The 19861-nt window shown below is 39.0% G+C and overlaps 1 protein-coding gene across 9 annotated transcripts in view; it reads left to right on the plus strand.

Annotated features, from left to right (window-relative positions):
- RAPGEF6 (Rap guanine nucleotide exchange factor 6) overlaps positions 1 to 19861 on the plus strand; it is a gene marked incomplete at its 3' end in the record, with an annotated part of 139346 nt that overhangs the window by 25766 nt on the left and 93719 nt on the right. For 8 of the 9 annotated variants that reach the window (XM_083487941.1, XM_083487940.1, XM_083487945.1 and 5 more), the window contains exons 5-6: positions 9552 to 9621; positions 15325 to 15468. In XM_083487941.1, coding sequence (XP_083344067.1) covers positions 9552 to 9621; positions 15325 to 15468 — 214 coding nt within the window. Of the gene's footprint in view, positions 1 to 9294; positions 9439 to 9551; positions 9622 to 15324; positions 15469 to 19861 lie in introns of those variants that run through there. The other variant, XM_083487948.1, reaches the window with a different exon arrangement.

Genomic DNA, 19861 nt, shown 5'->3' on the forward strand with positions numbered 1-19861 from the left:
TCAAGATAATCAGCTTCCACCAAGCACTCTTAATTGCATGGCCACCACTCTCTGTAATTATTCTCTGTAATAATTATTCTCTGTGAGGGTTCTCTTACTGGCCAGTCTTCTGGGTCCAGCATGTCCTTCAATGTAGCTGATACCACTTCCTCCCACAGTGAAGAATTAACTCTCCTTGGACTCACCCAGCCAGTCTTCTGCTAGATGCACAAACCAAGAAGGGCAAGGGGTTGAGATCACAGGTGAACGCTTTCAGGCATTTTGTCTACATTTTGGTGCCTCTGCTCACCCAAAAGAGGCCAGATAAGAACATAAGAACAGTCTGCTGGATCAGGCCAGTGGCTCATCCAGTTCAGCATCCTGTTCTCACAGTGGCCAACCCTCCAGACTGAGCAGGATTCAATGCAGCATTCAGAGCTGCGGTTGGAAAGGAAAATGAGAAAAACTCACTGTACCGTAAGTTATTTCCAGTTTTATATAGGGCTCTTTGGATCCTGGCATTTGCTTCTGTAGCAGATAATAGATATTGCTGCTCCTAGACCTAGAGTGAAACTTGCCTTACATTTAATGGGTGACTGTACTGAGGAAGGTTATTCTTTGAAGAAACCCAATAAAGATACCTAACAGATGGTTCTTGGAATTGCGGTGTGAAAAGGAAGTGGGTCGGTTCATTTTCAACCAGACTGTACTTGAACATAATAGTTTTAAGGAGCTATCGTGGCAAGGGCAGCACTGTATACTTGAGCAAAGGTTGTTCATTGATACCTAAAATTCTTAGTATCCTGGATTTGTTGAATTTGTTCTGTGGTGTTTGTATTGTTCTTTCTTTTGACACATCTATCTGAACATAAAATAAGTGTGTTCATACAAACCTAGCTTGTGGTGGAATAGTGTTTACTTTTAACACTTCAGTATACTGTGTGGCAAGCATTGAAGAATTTATTCATAGTATGTTCATGTAAGCACGTTTTCTACTTTATTATGCTAAATAGCCAACACTACTAAATGAGATGCTGCTGTTGCCATTTGTTGCCAGCATGACAGCTTCACCCATAATTGTGGGAGCATTTCAGATATATCCTATGTATTCTTTTCTGCACTAGTTCTTTTCCTGTAAAGGAGTTGCATAAGTATCTTCCCACTTTATCTGGAAGCTTTTAGTGAAGCATAATTTCCCCCCACGTGTGTAGGTGTTCACTTTCAGGCAAATGTACCTTAGAGCCTGGATTTTTGCTAAAGTGGAGGATACCCATTTTCTTGTGTTCTTTTCTTTAATAGCACTTTCCCCCATTTCATTTTGAACATTGTTTACAGACTTTCTAGTTCTGTAAATAATGTGATGCTTTTATCTCACTGATTGCCACTAAATGTGGAGAAATAAAAGTTTTTATATTTCACTCCAGGGACACCGCATGTGAAGTATGCCGCTAACCTATTGATTACGTGGTTCTGATATCCCTTTATAATTCCACTATCACTATAAAACTTAAATAAAACTTTTCTCTTGGTGTTCTAGTATAGTAGCAGGGCAGGATATTGGGCTTCAGGCATTGGATAAACAGGCAGATCCATATTTAAAAGATAAAAAACAAATGTATTAATATTAGATTCGATATATGGCTATGTTCCAACAGTTACATTAAATGTGTACTGTAACTTTAAGGATGTTAGGTCCATAACTAAGGCTGCAGTCCAAAACCTTTACATTAAATGTGTACTGTAACTTTAAGGATGTTAGGTCCATAACTAAGGCTGCAGTCCAAAACCTTGGCCAGCAATGATGGCATTTGCAGCAAACAGGGTGTGGGGTGCAGAGGAAAAAAATTGGTCTTTGCTGTAGGCAGGGATAGAGTTCTCTGCAATATTCACTGGACAGCTTAGAAAATTTCAGACAGGTTTAGTCCAGTGCCATAGCATGGGGGGCTTGGGGAGCCATGGCCCATGGCATGTATTTTTGAGGGGGTGTGATCAGGTGCCCCCACAATGGGCTCACTCATCAGAGCCTGGTCCTGGCGTACAAGAGAGCTGCAGGGACAATTTCCTCATGCAACAGTCCAACGCCACCAGCTGCAGCTCCACTCCCAGGTCAAGCCTGACCCAGGGGCAGAGAGAGGCTGCGGAGCACGAGGCACCTGGCTGTGGCAGGCCCCATCCTTCTCGAGGGTGTGCCCCATGCACCCGCCTTGGGCACCGTTAGCTTACTCCCTGCCACCGGTTCAGACTCGAGGAAGGCTTGGCAATTCCCTAAGGAGGATTTGGAGCACCTTTCCTCCCCAATGCTGTCCCTAGCTATTTTAGTTAAGGTCACTCGTAAGTGGTGCAACAACCTCCTCCAGTGGATCAGAGCCTACCCCCGAGTTGGGAGCTCTGTTATTTGATCCTCGGATCTGCACTTTTTTAACCAGGATAAAATAGTGCTTAGAACTGATGCATCATTCTTGCTCAAGGTAAACTTGGTTTTTTGCAAAAGGAGGTATGTGTGCACAAATGGAGGGCACTCCATATTTTTATTTGGATAGGGTTGTGTCTGTAAGGAATTTGGATGCCTGCTTTATATGATTTTGGGAGAAGATCTTTAGTGAGAAGGTGACAGCATCCACACTGTCTTAGTGGCTGAGGAGGTATGTAGTTCTTGTGTATCAGTCTCTTGAAAATCTCCTTGGGCCCATTTGGGGGTAGCATTGGTTTTTATATACAAAGGTCTTGGAATGTTCTCTGGGAGACACAGGAAAAAGGGATGTTCCAATCGGCAGGCGTGAAAAAGCCATTGCACACAGTTGCTTTTCAACTTCAATTTCTCTCTGTCTTATAATGAGTTTCCTTATTGGTCCAAAAATTCTGAGGTAGTAATTCTTTCCATGTGTGTTTGTTCTTCAAATAGAACAGAGATGCTTGGTTTTTTTTCTTGTGAATCTCTCAGTAGTAAATTAAATATTTAGTATTTCATATTTACTATAAATAGTCACGTCTTCTTCTTCTTCTTTTTTTACACACCCAGCCACCTCACAAATGGTAATTGTTGAAATGAGGGAGCAAGGAATTATTTGTTGGAAATGTCTGGTTTGCTTGAAGAGTGTGTTTTCATTTTTTGAGGAAAGTTATGATATCTAATGTATATCTTGTGGATTTCACATTTTCATATGGGAATGCAGGCATTAGTCTGGGAGTTAGGAAATCATATGCAGGAATGCTTCCTTGTGGCATTCACAGTCCTACTGAAAATACTGCACCCAGCAGAATCACATTCATAAGGGAAAGCTGAATGTGGGAAAATGTAGGATTAGCAGTCTGAGACCTGCCAAAGGTGCTTATCAGTTTTATTTCCCAATCCATTAATCAGCTAAGTTAGAATGCTGTGTTCTGAATTTATTTGCGTATTCCAGTTTATACGGTTTGTGAAATTGGCTGGGAATCGTTTCTATTGTATATTGTTTTACTATTGGAGTAGCAGATTATAAATGAAAAATGATGTGGTTTTATTAAATTATGTGGTTCAGAAGGACTTCCTGATCGTTTTCTATTGTAGCTTGGCATTTTTTTTAAAAAAAAACCTTGAGTTTTGTAATTCTGGCATGAGTACTTGTATTCTGGGATATACAAATATAGAAGGAATAGCTGTTGCATAACAATGCATGGCAGGAACTGGAGTTTTAGTGAGAAGATGAATGTAATCTGAGTAATAAACATTTTGTGAATTCCTTCTCAGTGATTTAACTGCATGTAGTGGATTCAATTGTTCTCTGGTGCTTTTTGGTGCTTTTTTCTTGTTTTTATCTGTTATTTAAAGCAAATTTAATGTTGTTTAATTGAAATAAATTACAGCTTTTATTATTTTGTTCCAGGCAACCGCTAAGTCAAAAGATAAAACTGTAGTTGTTAATAGAATTGCTGAGCATTACTCTGTGCTCGTAGCTTAGAAGTCCACAGAACTCCCAACCTGCTGTTTGAGACATTCTAAGTTCACAAAGATTGTGATGAAGCACATACCAGTTTTTCCCTTTAAAAATGAGTCCTATAGACAAAAGTTTCTTTTTATATACTTACAGATAGGTAGCCGTGTTGGTCTGCCATAGTCAAAATAAAAAAATTCCTTCCAGTAGCACCTTAAAGACCAACTAAGTTAGTTCTTGGTATGAGCTTTTGTGTGCATGCACACTTCTTCAGATACACAGAATATCTGAATATCTGAATATCTGTGTATCTGAAGAAGTGTGCATGCACACAAAAGCTCATACCAAGAACTAACTTTTTTAATTTTTATATACTGTACTGGTTTGAATTGTCCGGCCATGCCATTGGATTCAGGTATCTTGTAGTATTTTAAGAGTCCAATATAATCCTTCTGTGCTGGTTGTGACAAGAAATATGCTTTTGAAAACCAATCTTGTCAAAAGAACTGGAGTGCCTCTGTTAATATTATTTATACTGTATAGGAACAACAAAAAATCGATTGGCTCTCTAAGTCAAAATAAACAAAATTAAAAACATACAAACAACAAAAACTGCCATAAGATGAAATGCATCATTAAAACAGAATAATATAATATCAGGAATGAACAGAGAATCTAAAATTAAGAATTGGTGAAACTAAAGCAGTTATGTTTAGCAATATTTTAAAGGCTGCTTCAGACTGTTCAGTCTCTGTAGAGCCTCACCACATGTTTGATGCTCCACACTCAACTTGTAGTTGCTTGACTTCATGGAGGCTCACTGAGAGTGGAGTGCTTCAGCTAAGTTCCTTCCCTTGCCTCTTTTACCCTGTCATTGAGATACATTGTCATTTTTTGCCACCATTTACCACACTTCCTAAGACTACGTTCCTGTGAAAGGTAGTTCAGGCACAGAAAGCTGCCTTATATAGTGAAGACAGATGTAAATAATTCATTTTCTGCAATCTCGCTTTGACTTCCTTGCCATCCAGTGGTCCTGTTGACTCTCTTAGTTGATTTCCCAAACCTAAATCTACATGGAAATGTAGGATGTGATCTACTAAGTGCTGATTTTATGGAACTTCCTTATGGGCATTACTTGTAGATCTCCTATATTTGTCACTTATGTGAAGCCTAAGCCTTTTGAAGGGGTAAATAATGGAATATGGAGGCTTTTGTCTTTTGCTTCTTGTGGGAACAGTAAAATGTTTGCGCTATAGATAGATACTGCAGTTTTTCTTCAAGGTCATAAAAATTATAATAACTCTCAGGTATGAAACCTTTTCTGCAATCTAATAATGAAAGGCCTAAAAAAAGAGAGATTTCTTAAGATCTATGTAGCACCACAGAGACTGGGGATAAGAAACAGATTTCCTCAAGCACAAGAAAAGGAACTTTTAAGTTGGCAGGGCATGGAGGGCAGCAGGGAAAGAAAAAATGTTTAAGCTTAACAAATACATCCTGCTTAGTGTGTCAGCATGCATGCAATATTTTTTCTTCCACATACATATGCGTGAGCATTTCTCTTGAAGTAGAAGAAAGGTTAAAGCGTCAGGGGAACAGAGCACAATAATGCACTGAAGCAAGAGCATGTACTAATTGAAAAAGGTTCTATGATAATAGAAAGCTTTGCTCATGTTAGTATAGTAACTTTTTGATGCCTTAGCAGATTGCTCCCAATGATCATTTTTTTAATTGCAAACACCAGACTGAGCTGTAATATTCAAACAAGAAGGCACTGATTTTTTTTGAAGGTTGAAGTTGTACAGTAGAGCTGAGGATGCTATCTCTGGGTCAGTATTGTCTACACTGACTGACAGGGACCTTCAGTGGGTTCAGTTGAGGTTTTTGTCATCCATACTGCAGTTAGATGATTGTTGGAGTATTTCCAATGAAATTAATGGACTCAAGTTACTTGTCCACTGATGTCATTGGGTCTACTCAGAGTATGACTATCATTGAACATTCTACAGTGGTGCCTCGCAAGATGAAATTAATCCGTTCCGTGAGTCTCTTCGTCTTGCGGTTTTTTCGTCTTGCGAAGCACGGCTATTAGCGGCTTAGTGGCTATTAGCGGCTTAGTGGCTTTAAGAAAAAGGAAACAAACTCACAAGAACTCGCAAGACGTTTCGTCTTGCGAAGCAAGCCCATAGGGAAATTCGTCTTGTGGAACGACTCAAAAAACGGAAAACTCTTTCGTTTTGAGCGTTTTTTGTCTTGCGAGGCATTCGTCTAGCGAGGTACCGCTGTATATGTACCAGCCCTCGTTGCAACACTTTTAATGCAAACCCCTCACAAGTAGATGATAAAATGTTTTAATAACCGTTAATGTCATATATATTACTATTTCTGATAATTTCAGAAAATATGCTTCTAGAATATATATCCTATTATTTGATTCATTAAATCTGTACATCATCCAATTTGAAACATATTTCTTGTTTAGTCCAGTATGAGACAAAACTTTAACAAGGCTGCCTTTTCAGTGGTAGCCCCTGAGCTATGGCACACCCCCCCCCCACAATATTATATAGGTTTTAACAGCAAGTCAAGACTCTTTGCACTAGTTTTTGGTGAGATGGGGCATTTTTACTTATCCCACTTGTTGCTGCTTATGTGGGCTGCTGCTTTGCTATATTTTACTGTGGTTTTTAAGTATTGCATTTTATATACTGCAAAATTTTTGCAAACCTGAATTGTTCAGTAGAAGCTTGTTAATGGAAGGTTTGTAATACATGTTTCGTTAGAAGTAAGTTTCAGAGTTCAGAGTAGCTTGATCCCAAGAATTGCCAGGTGGGGGATGCTGAACTTTTTCCATTCCTGCCTGCTCCGTTCTGTAGCCCTTGCCTTGGCAACAAGAGTAGTGTATGGTACAGTATAACCTGGGTACTGCCTACTTGCCTCTGTAATGCACATCCTTGCCACCCAAGCTGGTTTTCTACTTCTATCTCCTAGCCAGACGCCAACAGGAGAAGAAATCTGGAAAAACAGGGTGGAGTTATCCTTCTGCAGAGATTAATTTGTGTTTGTAAAAAGGATTAAGTACACTACTGCTCCTGCATATGAGTAATCCAGAAGGCATTGAGTTTTGCTAGTATAAAATGTAGTTCTGTGTCCTGTCACCATTTCAACTTTTGGAGATCCCCACTCTGACCCGCTTATTTCAATATAAATCTCACTTCCTGTGCTTTGTTACAAAGAGGTGCATTTAGTCATATTTATAAGTTTCGTACAGTTAACACATTTGAGGGTTCTGTGATAGATTATTAAAAAGAGATTTGACAGTTCTAATTACGATGCTCTTGCCTCCTACTGATCATGATCATAATTCTTTATCACTATGACTCTTAGTATTAAAACTTATCATTTTGAAAGAACTGAGGCATTCTTAGAATAACTTCAGGAAACATCTGTTCTTGATGAATCACATCTGTATTTTCTGGCAATTTTTTTAAATAAAAAATTATTCTGGAGTTTAAACTGTTCCCCTGCATGAAGACTTGATCACACCCATTTTCATACTATCTGAGTATATATGTTGTGTGTTGGCTACACAACACTATTTTAAAGAAAAAAGGCCTGAATAAGAGATCTTAGTTGAACTTGAAATATTTAGGAACTAATAAGATTTTCTTAATAACTCACAAAGTTCTGTAATACGCATAATAATCAAACAATTATGCATTCTCACTACCCTGATATTGAAACGTCAAATGATTAATTGGGTATTTTCAATTAAATAAATAATGAAAATTTCAAGAAAAGGAAGGGAATTACAGCAAACAAAATATTTAAATCTTCGCTGTTTAACTTAGGTCTTTGACGCTTACCTGGTTTCCTTGTGCTGTATTTCACACATTTTTGGAGATGTGGTTAAATTTTTGCTCTCAAATTCATCATCAACAAGGAGACCAAATCTAGTTCCATGTGATTCAAGCGATCACACAGAGCAAGCTGTTGATTGTGGTATTTTGATTACTGTAGATGAAAGCCAGTTTGACAAATCCATGCAAATAATTACTTGTGTTTTATGAGAAGAAAATAAACACTGTATCAGCAGGGATCATAAAGAGAAACATAATATGCCAGGAAACCTTCACACATTCAAATGTAGCTTTAAGTCTTTCACACCTCCCTCAGCTGGGGGATAATTTACAAAATTTCCTAAGGACACTTCTGTTTTTTCTGTCCAACTAGAGAATTTCCCCTTTCTCTAAGATGTTCTGCTGTGTTTAGTACTGACCACAGTGCTTATCATACCATATAGGCAGTTATTCCAGTTCTTTGGCTCCTTGCATGCACTGAAGCTGTACTCCATAAACAGCTTGTTGTTGTTGTTGTTGTTGTTGTTGTTGTTGTTGTTGTTGTCACAGTCGTGTCGTGTCTTGTGTGGGTGTTAGGTTCTATTGGTGGTGATGATGGGGAGCGGTTACTGCATAAAGCCAAAATTGTGTCAAAAACCACTCCAAGGAACAGCTACTGTGCGAACAATCTTACTTTTTGGCACAAGAGTTTCCCAGAACAGTAAGCAAGGCAGAGAGCTAAAAAGTGTTTTCCGTTGCAGGAAAACCTGGTGTGCAAAGAACTGTTTAGCTCTCTGCCTTGCATTTGTGTGATATCAGCTGGTTTGCCACCAAGCGCAGAAAGTTGTGACCCTACAAGTTAAATGCGCAGCAGCTGCGATCCTACTGTGTTTCCATGTACAGTGGTACCTCGGGTTAAGTACTTAATTTGTTCCGGAGGTCCGTTCTTAACCTGAGACTGTTCTTAACCCAAAGCACCACTTTAGCTAATGGGGCCCCCTCTGCTGCTGCGCTGCCGGAGTATGATTTCTGTTCTCATCCTGAAGCAAAGTTCTTAACCCGAGGTACTATTTCTGGGTTAGCGGAGTCTGTAACCTGAAGCGTATGTAACCTGAAGTATATGTAACCTGAGGTACCATTGTATGGACCACTTGATAGCTTTAGCTCTTGAAGTGGGTTACAGTAGCTACACTTGCATAATACATACCCACAATAAGAGCAATAAAAACAATGTAAAATTATTTACATTAAAAATACATGAACAGTATCCATAATAACCATATCAGGAAAGTCGCAAAGCATTACAAGGCAGAAAAATGTAGACTCCCTAACCAACATAAAACACACTGTTCATGTAGCCACTCATCCAACCACACTCTCACTATCTGTTCCCATAACCACTATGATCATTCACTCCTTCATATGGTACCTCTAGCAAGCAGCCACTCATGGGCAAACCACTCACTCTCAACATAATTACAACCCACATACCAAGGATTGCTGCCATATAAGAGTGTCTTTCCATCACTGAAGAACTAATGGACTTATGCCCCACAGGATCATCAATACTCTTCTCACATCTTTCACTTGGGAGTGGCTCAGTTCTATGCCACAACAATCTCTGATGGTTGAACAAGCTGCATAATGTGATGGTGCATCAAAAACACATATTGCCCCTTTAATAGGCATGTGAAATACAATCAAAGGTACTGTTTCACAGTGTGCTGTTACTAGTATTCCTATAATTCATCCCTACTCTGTTTGATTTTGTGGTTTACTATTAATGTGTAATAATACTTTCCTTCTTTTTTCTTCTCAGCTTTGGCAAGCAGTCTGGAGGAAAACGAGGTTGCGAGTGTATTGTATTGGAGCCTTCTGAAATGATTGTGGTAAGGATAGACTTTTAAAAACCAGTGTGCATAGTCCCCCTTGAAATAGTCATGTTCACTTTGGCTGCAGTTCTAGAGAATTCTATCACAAATCTTACCATGGCTACCATCAATGAGTGGTGTGCTAGTGCATATTGCTGAAGCACTCCTGTCTTGCTCTGCATTTTCCAGAAACAGGAGCAACAAACCCGGAAACAGGAGCAACAAACCCATGAGTCTTGACTTACTCTGTGGGGTGTTCCTCTCCTGACTATGGTAATAAACCAAGGTTTGTTCTTGGCTTACTGGGGGCAGCTTGTTTGGCAGAAACAAACTAGGAGTGCTAGTTTGTTGCTGCCAGCACCAAGAAGGAGAAAGTGAAATGGGGGTAATTTAATAGTGTGCACTTAGCACACTGCTAATTCATGGTAACCCAAGATTTATGGCTTACTGTGACGTATGATCTGAGTGACTGTTATCTTCTTAATGAATGCTTCCCTATCATTATGGATACCATGCTCAATATGTCTCAGCTAAACTGTTTGTGTGTTTGCTGCAATATGGCACTACTGGCCCACAATCCTGTTATGTTCTACAGGTATTCTGATATCTTTTCTCTTTTCTCTAAACCATGGGTAGGCAAACTAAGGCCCAGGGGGCAGATTAGGCCCAATCACCTTCTAAATCCGGCCCGTGGACGGTTCGGGAATCAGCATGTTTTCTTCATTAGAATGTGTCCTTTTATTTAAAATGCATCTCTGGGTTATTTGTGGGGCCATAGAAATTTGTTCAATCCCCCCCAATATAGTCCGGGCCCCCACAAGGTCTGAAGGACAGTGGACTGGCCCCCGGCTGAAAACGTTTGCTGACCCCTGTGAGTCTAAACGGATAACTAATGTTCCTCTGCTTTAGCTAACTTCTGATGTTATTTAATTTTATTCTGTTTTTGTTATTCATTAGTACATGTATGTTAGCCGCCCCCAAACTGATGCCCTCCAGCCAGAGTCAGCATGGTTAATGGTCAGAGATGACCTCAAGGTCAAGGGTACCAGGCTGGTGGAGGCTGACACACCTAGCGCTTCATAACTTCTATTTGCTTTGGAACTTGTAAAATGTCATATATCTTTGTGTAGTCTGAGAGATGTGTGTGCGCATGTATGCATGTGTACACTTAACTTGGGAATTGAAGCAAGACATCTTGACCACTTTGAAATATTTAAAAAGATACTGAAATGGAATTCTACAGCACATTCACTGAGTGTGGGCAGGAACTTCCCATCTGCAGTACTGTATAGAAAAATGGATTAAGCTGCTAAACTGTAAGAGCAGTTCAGAAATAAAATACCCTCATTTCTCTGGATCTTAATCTCTATTTTATAAAGAGCTTTGCTTAAAAAAAAGCCTTTCATTTTTAAAAACCTAAGATATGGCTTATGGAACCTGAGCTTTTGAAGTTGTTTTAATGCTTACTGCCCAGTGCTGATGCTTTGAGATATACCTATGACCTATTATTTTCTTTTTTTTGCCTCCTTTTGTGTTTTGCCAGAAAGTTTAGGTTAAAGCTGGATCATGTAAGATGTTACTGAAAATATCAACCGCCTTATTTTTTCTGTGGCTGTATTGTTAGCGACATTTACATGGAATATTGCCTTTGTATGGGTCACTTTAAGCCATTTCTTCCTTGAACTCAAATCTGTTACAGCAGTCACCATATTTTTTTGGTCATTTGTGGGGTTTTTTTGGTATTACTCTTTGATCCAGCCTTTTGATTCTTGGATATATTTCTTGTCTGCATCTGTAACGGAGAGGAATGAGCCCATAAATTTTGATGTTGTCTCTTGGAAATGTGCTCCTTTTTGTTCTGAAAGTAATTGCGCACAGTGGGAAGATAGGATGCATTTCTTAGATTGGGTTTTTATTTCTATCACTTTTTAATACCAACATATTAAAAGTCATGGTGGCTTTCCTTTGGCAACCTGGCGTTCTGATTACTCCTCACAGATGGCTTCTGCTACCGTCATACGCAAACACTTCTTTGTTTCTTTTGGGGAGCAACTTGTAGTTGCTCTGTTTGCAGCACTGAAGGATGCAAAATGCAGACTGCTATCCCCCTGACCCCCCAGCCCTCAGAAGGCAGGGAAAGTAGCACAGAAGGTTGCCATAACTGTTGTGCTGAGGGAACAGTATTAATGTCTTGGTTTAATTGATTGTATTGCAAGCCACTCTGAGAGCCTTTTTTGGCTGAAGTATGGGGTACAAATGCACTAAACAAATAAAATATTTCTTTTGCTCTCTGTATGCATTCTGACCTTAAAAGTAAGAGGAATGGGAAGTAATACTGGGTGACACATTGGGCTCACTATCAGACTGAATGCATGGCTCTTTCAGACTTTGATTCAAGCAGGGTGGGGTTGGAGAGGGGAACTTTTTTCTCTCAAGGACTGCATTTAGGCTGGGTGGCAGGGTTCCATGCCATCGGTGGGCAGGGCCCAAGCAAAATTGTTTTCTTTTCTCCCTGCCACCTCTCCCCTCCTTTTTTTTACTTGCTTGTCACCTGCATGAAATTAGACCTAGCACCACAGGTTGCCCACCCTTGGCTTAAACAATGGAGCTTTGCCATCTAGGCTTACAACTTTGCATAGCACATTTTGCCACCTGGATGCCTATTGAGGCAACTAGTGCAATTGAATACATTTACCCTTGATTTTGGTTGCCATTGCTAATGGCCCATTTTTAGAATTGTTGCGGCTACTGCTATGTCCTTTGCTGTCTTTGTTTTTAGAAATGTTATACTGTTGCTTTATTCTGCTGTATGATTTCAGCTTTCTTGTATGGAATGTTTTATTGGTTAGTTTTTGTTAAATTTGGAAGTTACTCTGCCTAAGAAGCATTGTAGTATAGAAAGCAAGAGAAATTGTCAACAAAAGCTGTTTGTTATAGAGATTTCTCAGTTCCTTTGACTGTATTTTTCAACTGCATAGTGCTGGCAATATCTGAAGGAAGCAGGTGGGCGTAGTTACTATAGTTCCTGCTAGCAGTTCATTGTATTTGCCTTTTGGGTAACAAACACACTTAACCTTTTGCTTTCATAGTATTCAGCCTGTGTTGTGTATAAAAAAAACCTTGTTTCAACTGGAAAACTGCTTTGCATAGGTCCATAATTTCCTAAAAAACTATGATATATTTCCACTTGTGAACAGAATAATAGTGCTTGATTGTGAAGGTACTGAGAGTCCACAGTTCTTACTGAAAAACCTATGAGCTTAAGATATTTTTAGTCTTTCAAAGGGTTTGGGCTACATGGCAATGGCATTTCCTATTCAGATAGTAAAGTACTAGAAGTTGTTTTGGGGATTCTAGATTTGGTGAACTACAGAGTGAGCTTGGAGAAAATGTTTTGATATATATTGGTGATTGCCAAGCTTTTTGGCTGTCAGGGACAAATGCAAATAAGAGATGCTGTCTTGGGTACCCCCGCCCCCAAATAACCCACCATACACCACAGCCTATTTTAGCTACAATAGAATTCTTCTCTCAAGCCTATTTTCAGCAGGGGATTAAGAACCTGCAGGTGCCATGGAAGGCCTCTGTGGCACCTCTACTATATACAAACAATGAACTCATTTCACAAGTGCCAGTCTTTGTGCCTTATAACGCATCATAAGCACAAAAAAGGAACATACCAGCAGGCTTGAAGAATAATAGACTTGAAAAAGTGTGTGTGTGTTGTAATGTGTATGATCCGTGAAGTGTAGTAACCTGTACTTTGTAATCTCTTACATACTTTTTAAAAAACTTTGTACTCAGTCGTCACTACCAGAACAGCTTCTGGCATGAGATAATGACATCATCGTACTGTGCAAAATCACAGCTAAAGTATTTGTAAATATAATAACAATAATAATAATAATAATAATAATAATAATAATAATAATAATAACAATAATAATAATAATTTATTATTTATACCCCGCCCATCTGGCTGGGTTTCCCCAGCCACTCTGGGTGGCTTCCAAAAGAATATTAAAATACTGTGATACATCAAACATTAAAAGCTTCCCTAAACAGGGCTGCCTTCAGATGTCTTCTAAAAGTCTGGTAGTCGTTGTTCTCTTTGACATCTGGTGGGAGGGTGTTCCACAGGGAGGGTGCCACTACCGAGAAGGCCCTCTGCCTGGTTCCCTGTAACTTGGCTTCTCGCAGTGAGGGAACCGCCAGAAGACCCTCGGTGCTGGACCTCAGTGTCCGGGTAGAACAATGGTGGTGGAGACGCTCCTTCAGGTATACTGGACCGAGGCCGTTGAGGGCTTTAAAGGTCAGCACCAACACTTTGAATTGTGCTCGGAAATGTACTGGGAAACGTAATATGAAGACAGTCAAGTGCCTTTGCTTGCTCGGTGCACAAACAGCTGAAAAAGATAAGAATCAGAAGAAAACAAATAAGAATCATGCCAGTGACTAGGAATGAATATAATTTTTGTAATCATTTTCTACATTCCATGTAGAAATATTCTTATAACTACATAAACACATCTAAAACAACAATAATTTTATTATTTATACCCCACCCATCTGGCTGGGTTTCCCTAGCCACTCTGGGCGGCTACATTTCTTCAGATATATTGTTCCTCAAATAACTATTATAAATATTTTTTGGTACAGCCTACCCATACTTTAAGGTCCATTGATTTCAGTGAGAGAAATTTAAGTAGCTGCTTTAATCTCCTTTGAAATCCATTGAAATTTATTGTGCACAAGCTTGATAGGCTTCTACCCTTGCTGAATGATCTAATTCTTTCAAATATTGATACCTGTATGAGTTGTGTGTTTTTCAGTGCAGTGGATCACTTGCATTGGTAGACGAGGATCGTAAGACCTTTTCCAGTTTGAAAATGAACCTTCTATAAGTGTTTTAAGTGCAAATGTTCCTCGCTAATTTCTCAGTTCTTTTTACATGCCAGCCAGTTGCAGTGATAAACTAATTCCTTCCCTTGGTACACACTTACATGTAATATACAGTTGAAATACTGAATAGACACTGTTGCCACTTGTTTCTTGTATATATGTGTCTGTCTGTGTTGTTTCCTGCTGAGATTTCAAAAGGAAATGTGAAGATAGGACTTGCTTTTTATAGACTAAATGATCATGAAGGGCAGTAAGCTTTCAGCCTGAACTACTGTAATATGGTTCAAAATGTTGTTTCAAAAAGTTAGCCTTGTCACATTATAGCTGCAGCTAAGGTTTTAACAATCTGATCTATGGAGCACCAGGACTTTTTTTAAAAAAAGTGTTTTGCTGCATGATTTTGAGGTATTGGAACATTGGTGAGTGGAAGAGAGCAAATTGTGTATGTTGAGGTTGTAGTTTAATATGTAACTATCAAACTGACAACTTTTACCCTGTGACTATGCAACTGTTTTAATTTTAAACAGTCTGAGTTCAATGAATAGTTTTTTTATTGCTGGTAAGGTAGTCTTGCTTAGTTTAGGGGGGGGGGAGCTCTTTCCGGGAAGGAAATTGTGGCCTTCCAGCTCATTGTAATAACTCTGCTGAAGACGTGTAGCTCTAGTTTCAGGATCTTGCAATAGGCTGCCTTCAGATAAACTTCCCCAGACGTTACTAGCTCACGTTGAGCTTTTTCTCATGAGTTTTTTAAGATTACACAGACTTTCAATGATATGGAAGAATTGGATGTTTAATCAGGATCCTGAACATGTGTTCCAGGTGGATAACTTGAAAGAGAATGAAGACAACATCCTGCAAAGGGAAGTGCCCCTCCGACAATCTCGACGGAGGTTTAGGAAGATTAACCAGAGGGGAGAACGTCAGACCATCACAGATAACGTGGATGTTAGCAGCTATCTTTCGGTGAGTGTACTTATTTCCATGTTCCAACCTGTTTGTCTGGGGCTTGCTCTTTCTGTGGGAAATATTGATGAAGTCAGAGATGAAGAAGTCGATAAAATTTACAAAGGTGATTTTGTTGGACTTAGAGTTGTAGATGGCTATTTAGGAGTTGACTGTGATGCAGCTGTAGCCTTTAAAGAATCATGCTAATGTACTATCCGTTGGTGAAGACTACTCCAGACCAAATCACTCTGTGGTCACATTTAGTAAGTTTAGACTGAGACTGATCAACTGGAGTTGTGTTCAGATGCATTTTCTGGTAGCCCAGCTGCTACCAAAACTCCAGATATTTAGTATGATTAATTATTTGTTGGACTCTATTATGCATCATCTCAGTTTTTTCTAGGTGTTTAGCAATCTCCATTACAAAAGGTTTAGGGCTGCTAACCAAAGCACACACATATATAAACTTTGATTTAAAGTATAATTTGAGTAGGTTCTCATCCACTTTTTGTCAGCCTAACTCTGAATACCAAAAGATTGATCACAGACAACTGTTCAGAATGTTTAAGCTTCAATTTTGGATTTATTTATTTTTTAAAAGAAGACATGGACATATTTGCATCCTCTTCCCTATTTCATTCAGGCTGTAAATGAAGGGGATCTGTAGGAAACAAGCCTCAGGCTGCTGCTTGGTGTGCCTATAGGGTAGAATCAGCCCAAATCAGGAAGAGCTGTCTTGTGCGAGTGGATGCCTCCCTTGGGGATTCCTTGCTTCACACTGTAGCCTCACTGTTACAGAGCAATCCTAAACTCTGGACAGTGTTTTGGGGCTGAGTACGGGACAGAGAAGGGAGAGAACAATATTGGTTGATACCATTTGCTTGAAACCGCAGGAGGGGAGAGTTCTCCTGACCAAGGGACCTGCTTGCAAGCTTACCACAGGCATTGGTTGGCCACTGTGAGAACAGGATGCTGGATTTAGATGGTCCATTTGCCTGATCCAGCAGGCTCTTCTTATATTCATGTGCTGTGTTCTGCTTGGACAACCATGGGAAAAAAGCATGCGCACCCACAATAATTGATCCCACCTTTAGGCAGAGTTTTATCTTTATTACAGTTGTGATAACGGTAGGATCAAAAATGTTCTTTGAGTGCAATCCTATTCTTTCTGGGAGTAAGTTCCATGGAACTCTTTTGAGTAGACATATAGAGATTTACTCCATACTTGCATGCTGACATAAAATTATTTGATATCGGTGGTAAAAATTATTACAATAAGTAATTGTAATTATTAAAGTAAGTAACTCAGATGATAACATAATAAATTGTGACTGGTAGGGAGAATTTGTTGCTTGTTTTGAGAGTTCTAGGGAAAGACTTTTTTGTTTAAAATGTATAATCCTTGAAAAAGATTGGTGTAGTGAATACAGTACTGTGGTAATTTTAAATGAATTGAAGTGCATATTTCAGGTATATTTTCACTGAAAAAGGAAAAAAATGTTTTCATATTTGCCTTTAATATAAAATATATAGTAATTAACTTCAGAATATTGGCCGTATGCTCTTGTACAAGAGTTACTGTAAAAGCAGGAAAAGATGATAATTGTGATACTAATTAGGAATTGTCTGCGATACTTCCATTATTTTTGATAGTGAATGTATGAATATCCTTAAACACATCCTTCAATCAGATTGACATGTTCTTGCACTTGGGACGTATTTAATGTTTACAGGCTGTGTATTCATTTTCCCAGTATGTAAAGTAATAGCTGTTTCAGATCTTTTCCCTCTTTTATTTATCAGTCAGTCTTGTATTGTATCTTTCTATCAAGGGGCACAGGGTAATTTACCTGTTTGTTTAAAAAAATGTCAGCATAAGAAGTCAGTGAAGCATAAGCCTATGGGAATTTGAACTTTGGATTAATGTACTCAAGGCAGAAAGATGAGATTTCCCTTTTTGCAGTAATTGAGGGAATCTTACAGTTTTGGTCAAGTTGAGGCTCTTCTGTATATTCTACCTGAGACTATACCATTTTATGTTGGGCAGTTATTTAGCCCAGTGGTGATGGGGAAGGATTCCCCCTTCCCGGTAAATAGCTCCCCACTGTTGCAGACATCTGAGAGACCAAACAACCAGCAGATGATTCTTTTCCTGTTACTAAGGAACTAACTCTAGTTTTGTGTGGGATGCATTTAACCAGGATGTGAATTTTTCTTTTATTAATTTAAAATTGATTTAGCAAGGACTTGCCATTGGAAAATGCTAATCATTCCACAACAAGGACTTATCTGGTTTCAGTTCCCATATTAAATACATTGCAAATTGTCCTGCTGGGAAACCAGCAAGATGTCCTTTATGCTCAAGTACTGTTTAGACCAGTAGCTTTTATATACCAGAATTTTAATTTCTCGTAAGTTTACTTTCATCTTTTTAATGCATTCATCTCCTATTAAATTGATATATTATTGTGAGCTTCACCCAACCCTAACAAAAGATACCCAAGAATAGGATAGGGAATCTCAGACTCAGGGGTCTAATGGCTGGCTCTCAAGCACCAGTCACTGCAATTTTTAGTCTTACATTTCCCATTGACCCCACTCATCAAATGGTTTGACTTGGCTGGAATGGTACTGTGAAAAAGCCTCTTGCTTGCCTAGATGGTTTCTCTTGCTGAAAGGCAGCCTACAATGCAAAACATATTTTGCCTCTGGTTGCACCCACTAGTTGAAAGGTTCCCCATGAGGGAATGCAAACCCAATAAAAAAAAAAGGGGTTTTCCCCACTCCTACTGTGAACCATACCTTCAAGTAGTTTGTTATGATATCATGAAATACTGTAGTAATTCAGTAACTGCTCTCTGATTTTCCCATCCCTGAAGTTTCGGGCAGTTTGTTTCAATCTGCCTAGAATGTCTTGCTCTCAGTTTAACCGCTTGAAAAGAGCTGGTATCTCACTTCTCATCTGTGTGAGATGAAGACTTGGGTAAAGCAAAATAGCTCTTCGTCTCCTTTTTAAAAAAATAACGTTTGCTAGCTCTCCAAAGTCCCTTTCATCCATCTTACTCTTTGTTATCTGATGTTCTTTGCTCATGAATGTACCTGGGCTCAAACATGTAATCAGAAAGGACTTCAGTGGATACTGGTTAGTTCAGCAGTCAATCTTCTGTTCTTGTTTTGTTTTTTGGTAGGGGAGCTAAGCAAATATGTCTGACAGTTGTTTGGTCTCTTATTTTGTGGTTTGTATTAATGCTTCAGTCAGATGATTGTTAACCTTGTTAGCAGAAAGAAGCTGTGACTGCGGTGAATTAATTTCCTGAACAGTCTAGATACAGTAGTAAGCTACTTCTGTATGCCATCTATGAACATGTAATTTACTGCTTCATTTGCTACCTTGGTACTTGCAGGAAAAAGATGTTTGTCTGGAGCTTATACAGAGAATTGCAATATATTGTACAGGAATGCTGCAAAATTCTGTGATGGGGTTTTTTGTGTGTGGAGGAATTCCTTGAACTTTAGTCAGGCTCATTTAGCAAGATGTGTGGAAGACTGATAGTCATATCTGTCATAGAGTGCTGTTAAGCGATGTTGTCAACTGTTACAGGAAGCTGCTTCTCTGGCTGAATGCCTGGTTAGTACCTCAAAGGGAGCATAACAGGCATAAGATGGCATCCAAAAGAACAGCATGAAGAACCAGGCAAACTAAACTCCCTGGTGAGGTGACAAGGAATTGTCTCTTCTGATTTCTTGTTCTAGTTTTATATCTAAAGGAATATAAAATTATTTTGATGCAGCTTTGATTTATTATGACCTAAGCCTTTCATTTCTGTCTCTAAAGTATCGTAGTGCACACCTTTTCCTCTTAGAAACTAACATGATATTTTCAATTTTAAAATGTGGCTAATGTTACTCAATGTATATTCTTAATTTAGTGGGCCACTTGGCATGAAATGCTAAGCTAGACTATAGTTTAGCATGATCAAACACGTGTGGGTTTCTGGAGAGAAGATTGTTGTGTTGCTGCTGCTGTGCTCCTTATTGTTTAGCTCAGTGTTGTCTCTGAACACAGCCTTGTGATTTGTCTTCCCCAGCTCTTGGTTTCAGCTCATGGAATGAGACAAACCATGATCTGAGCTCTGACTAACACTAAGTCAAACCATGGCTTAGCCCAGGTAGTGTAATGACAACAGTACTAAGGGAGTTATGCAGTGGCTGAAATTTTAAATAATTGTTCTGTTGTATATAGTGAACAAAACACTGAACTTTGGGGTATTATGCATATATTTATTGGCTTATCTAAAAATTTGAAAAATATAGCAAGTTGCTCCCAGGAAGAATGTCAGTATATTACACTTTGTACTGTTCTAGCCAGTGCAGTTGAACTTTTAATGGTAATTTAGAAAATGTAGGAATG

Source organism: Podarcis liolepis (genome assembly GCF_965112155.1).
Source record: "Podarcis liolepis genome assembly, chromosome: 2".
Lineage (NCBI taxonomy): Eukaryota > Metazoa > Chordata > Lepidosauria > Squamata > Lacertidae > Podarcis > Podarcis liolepis.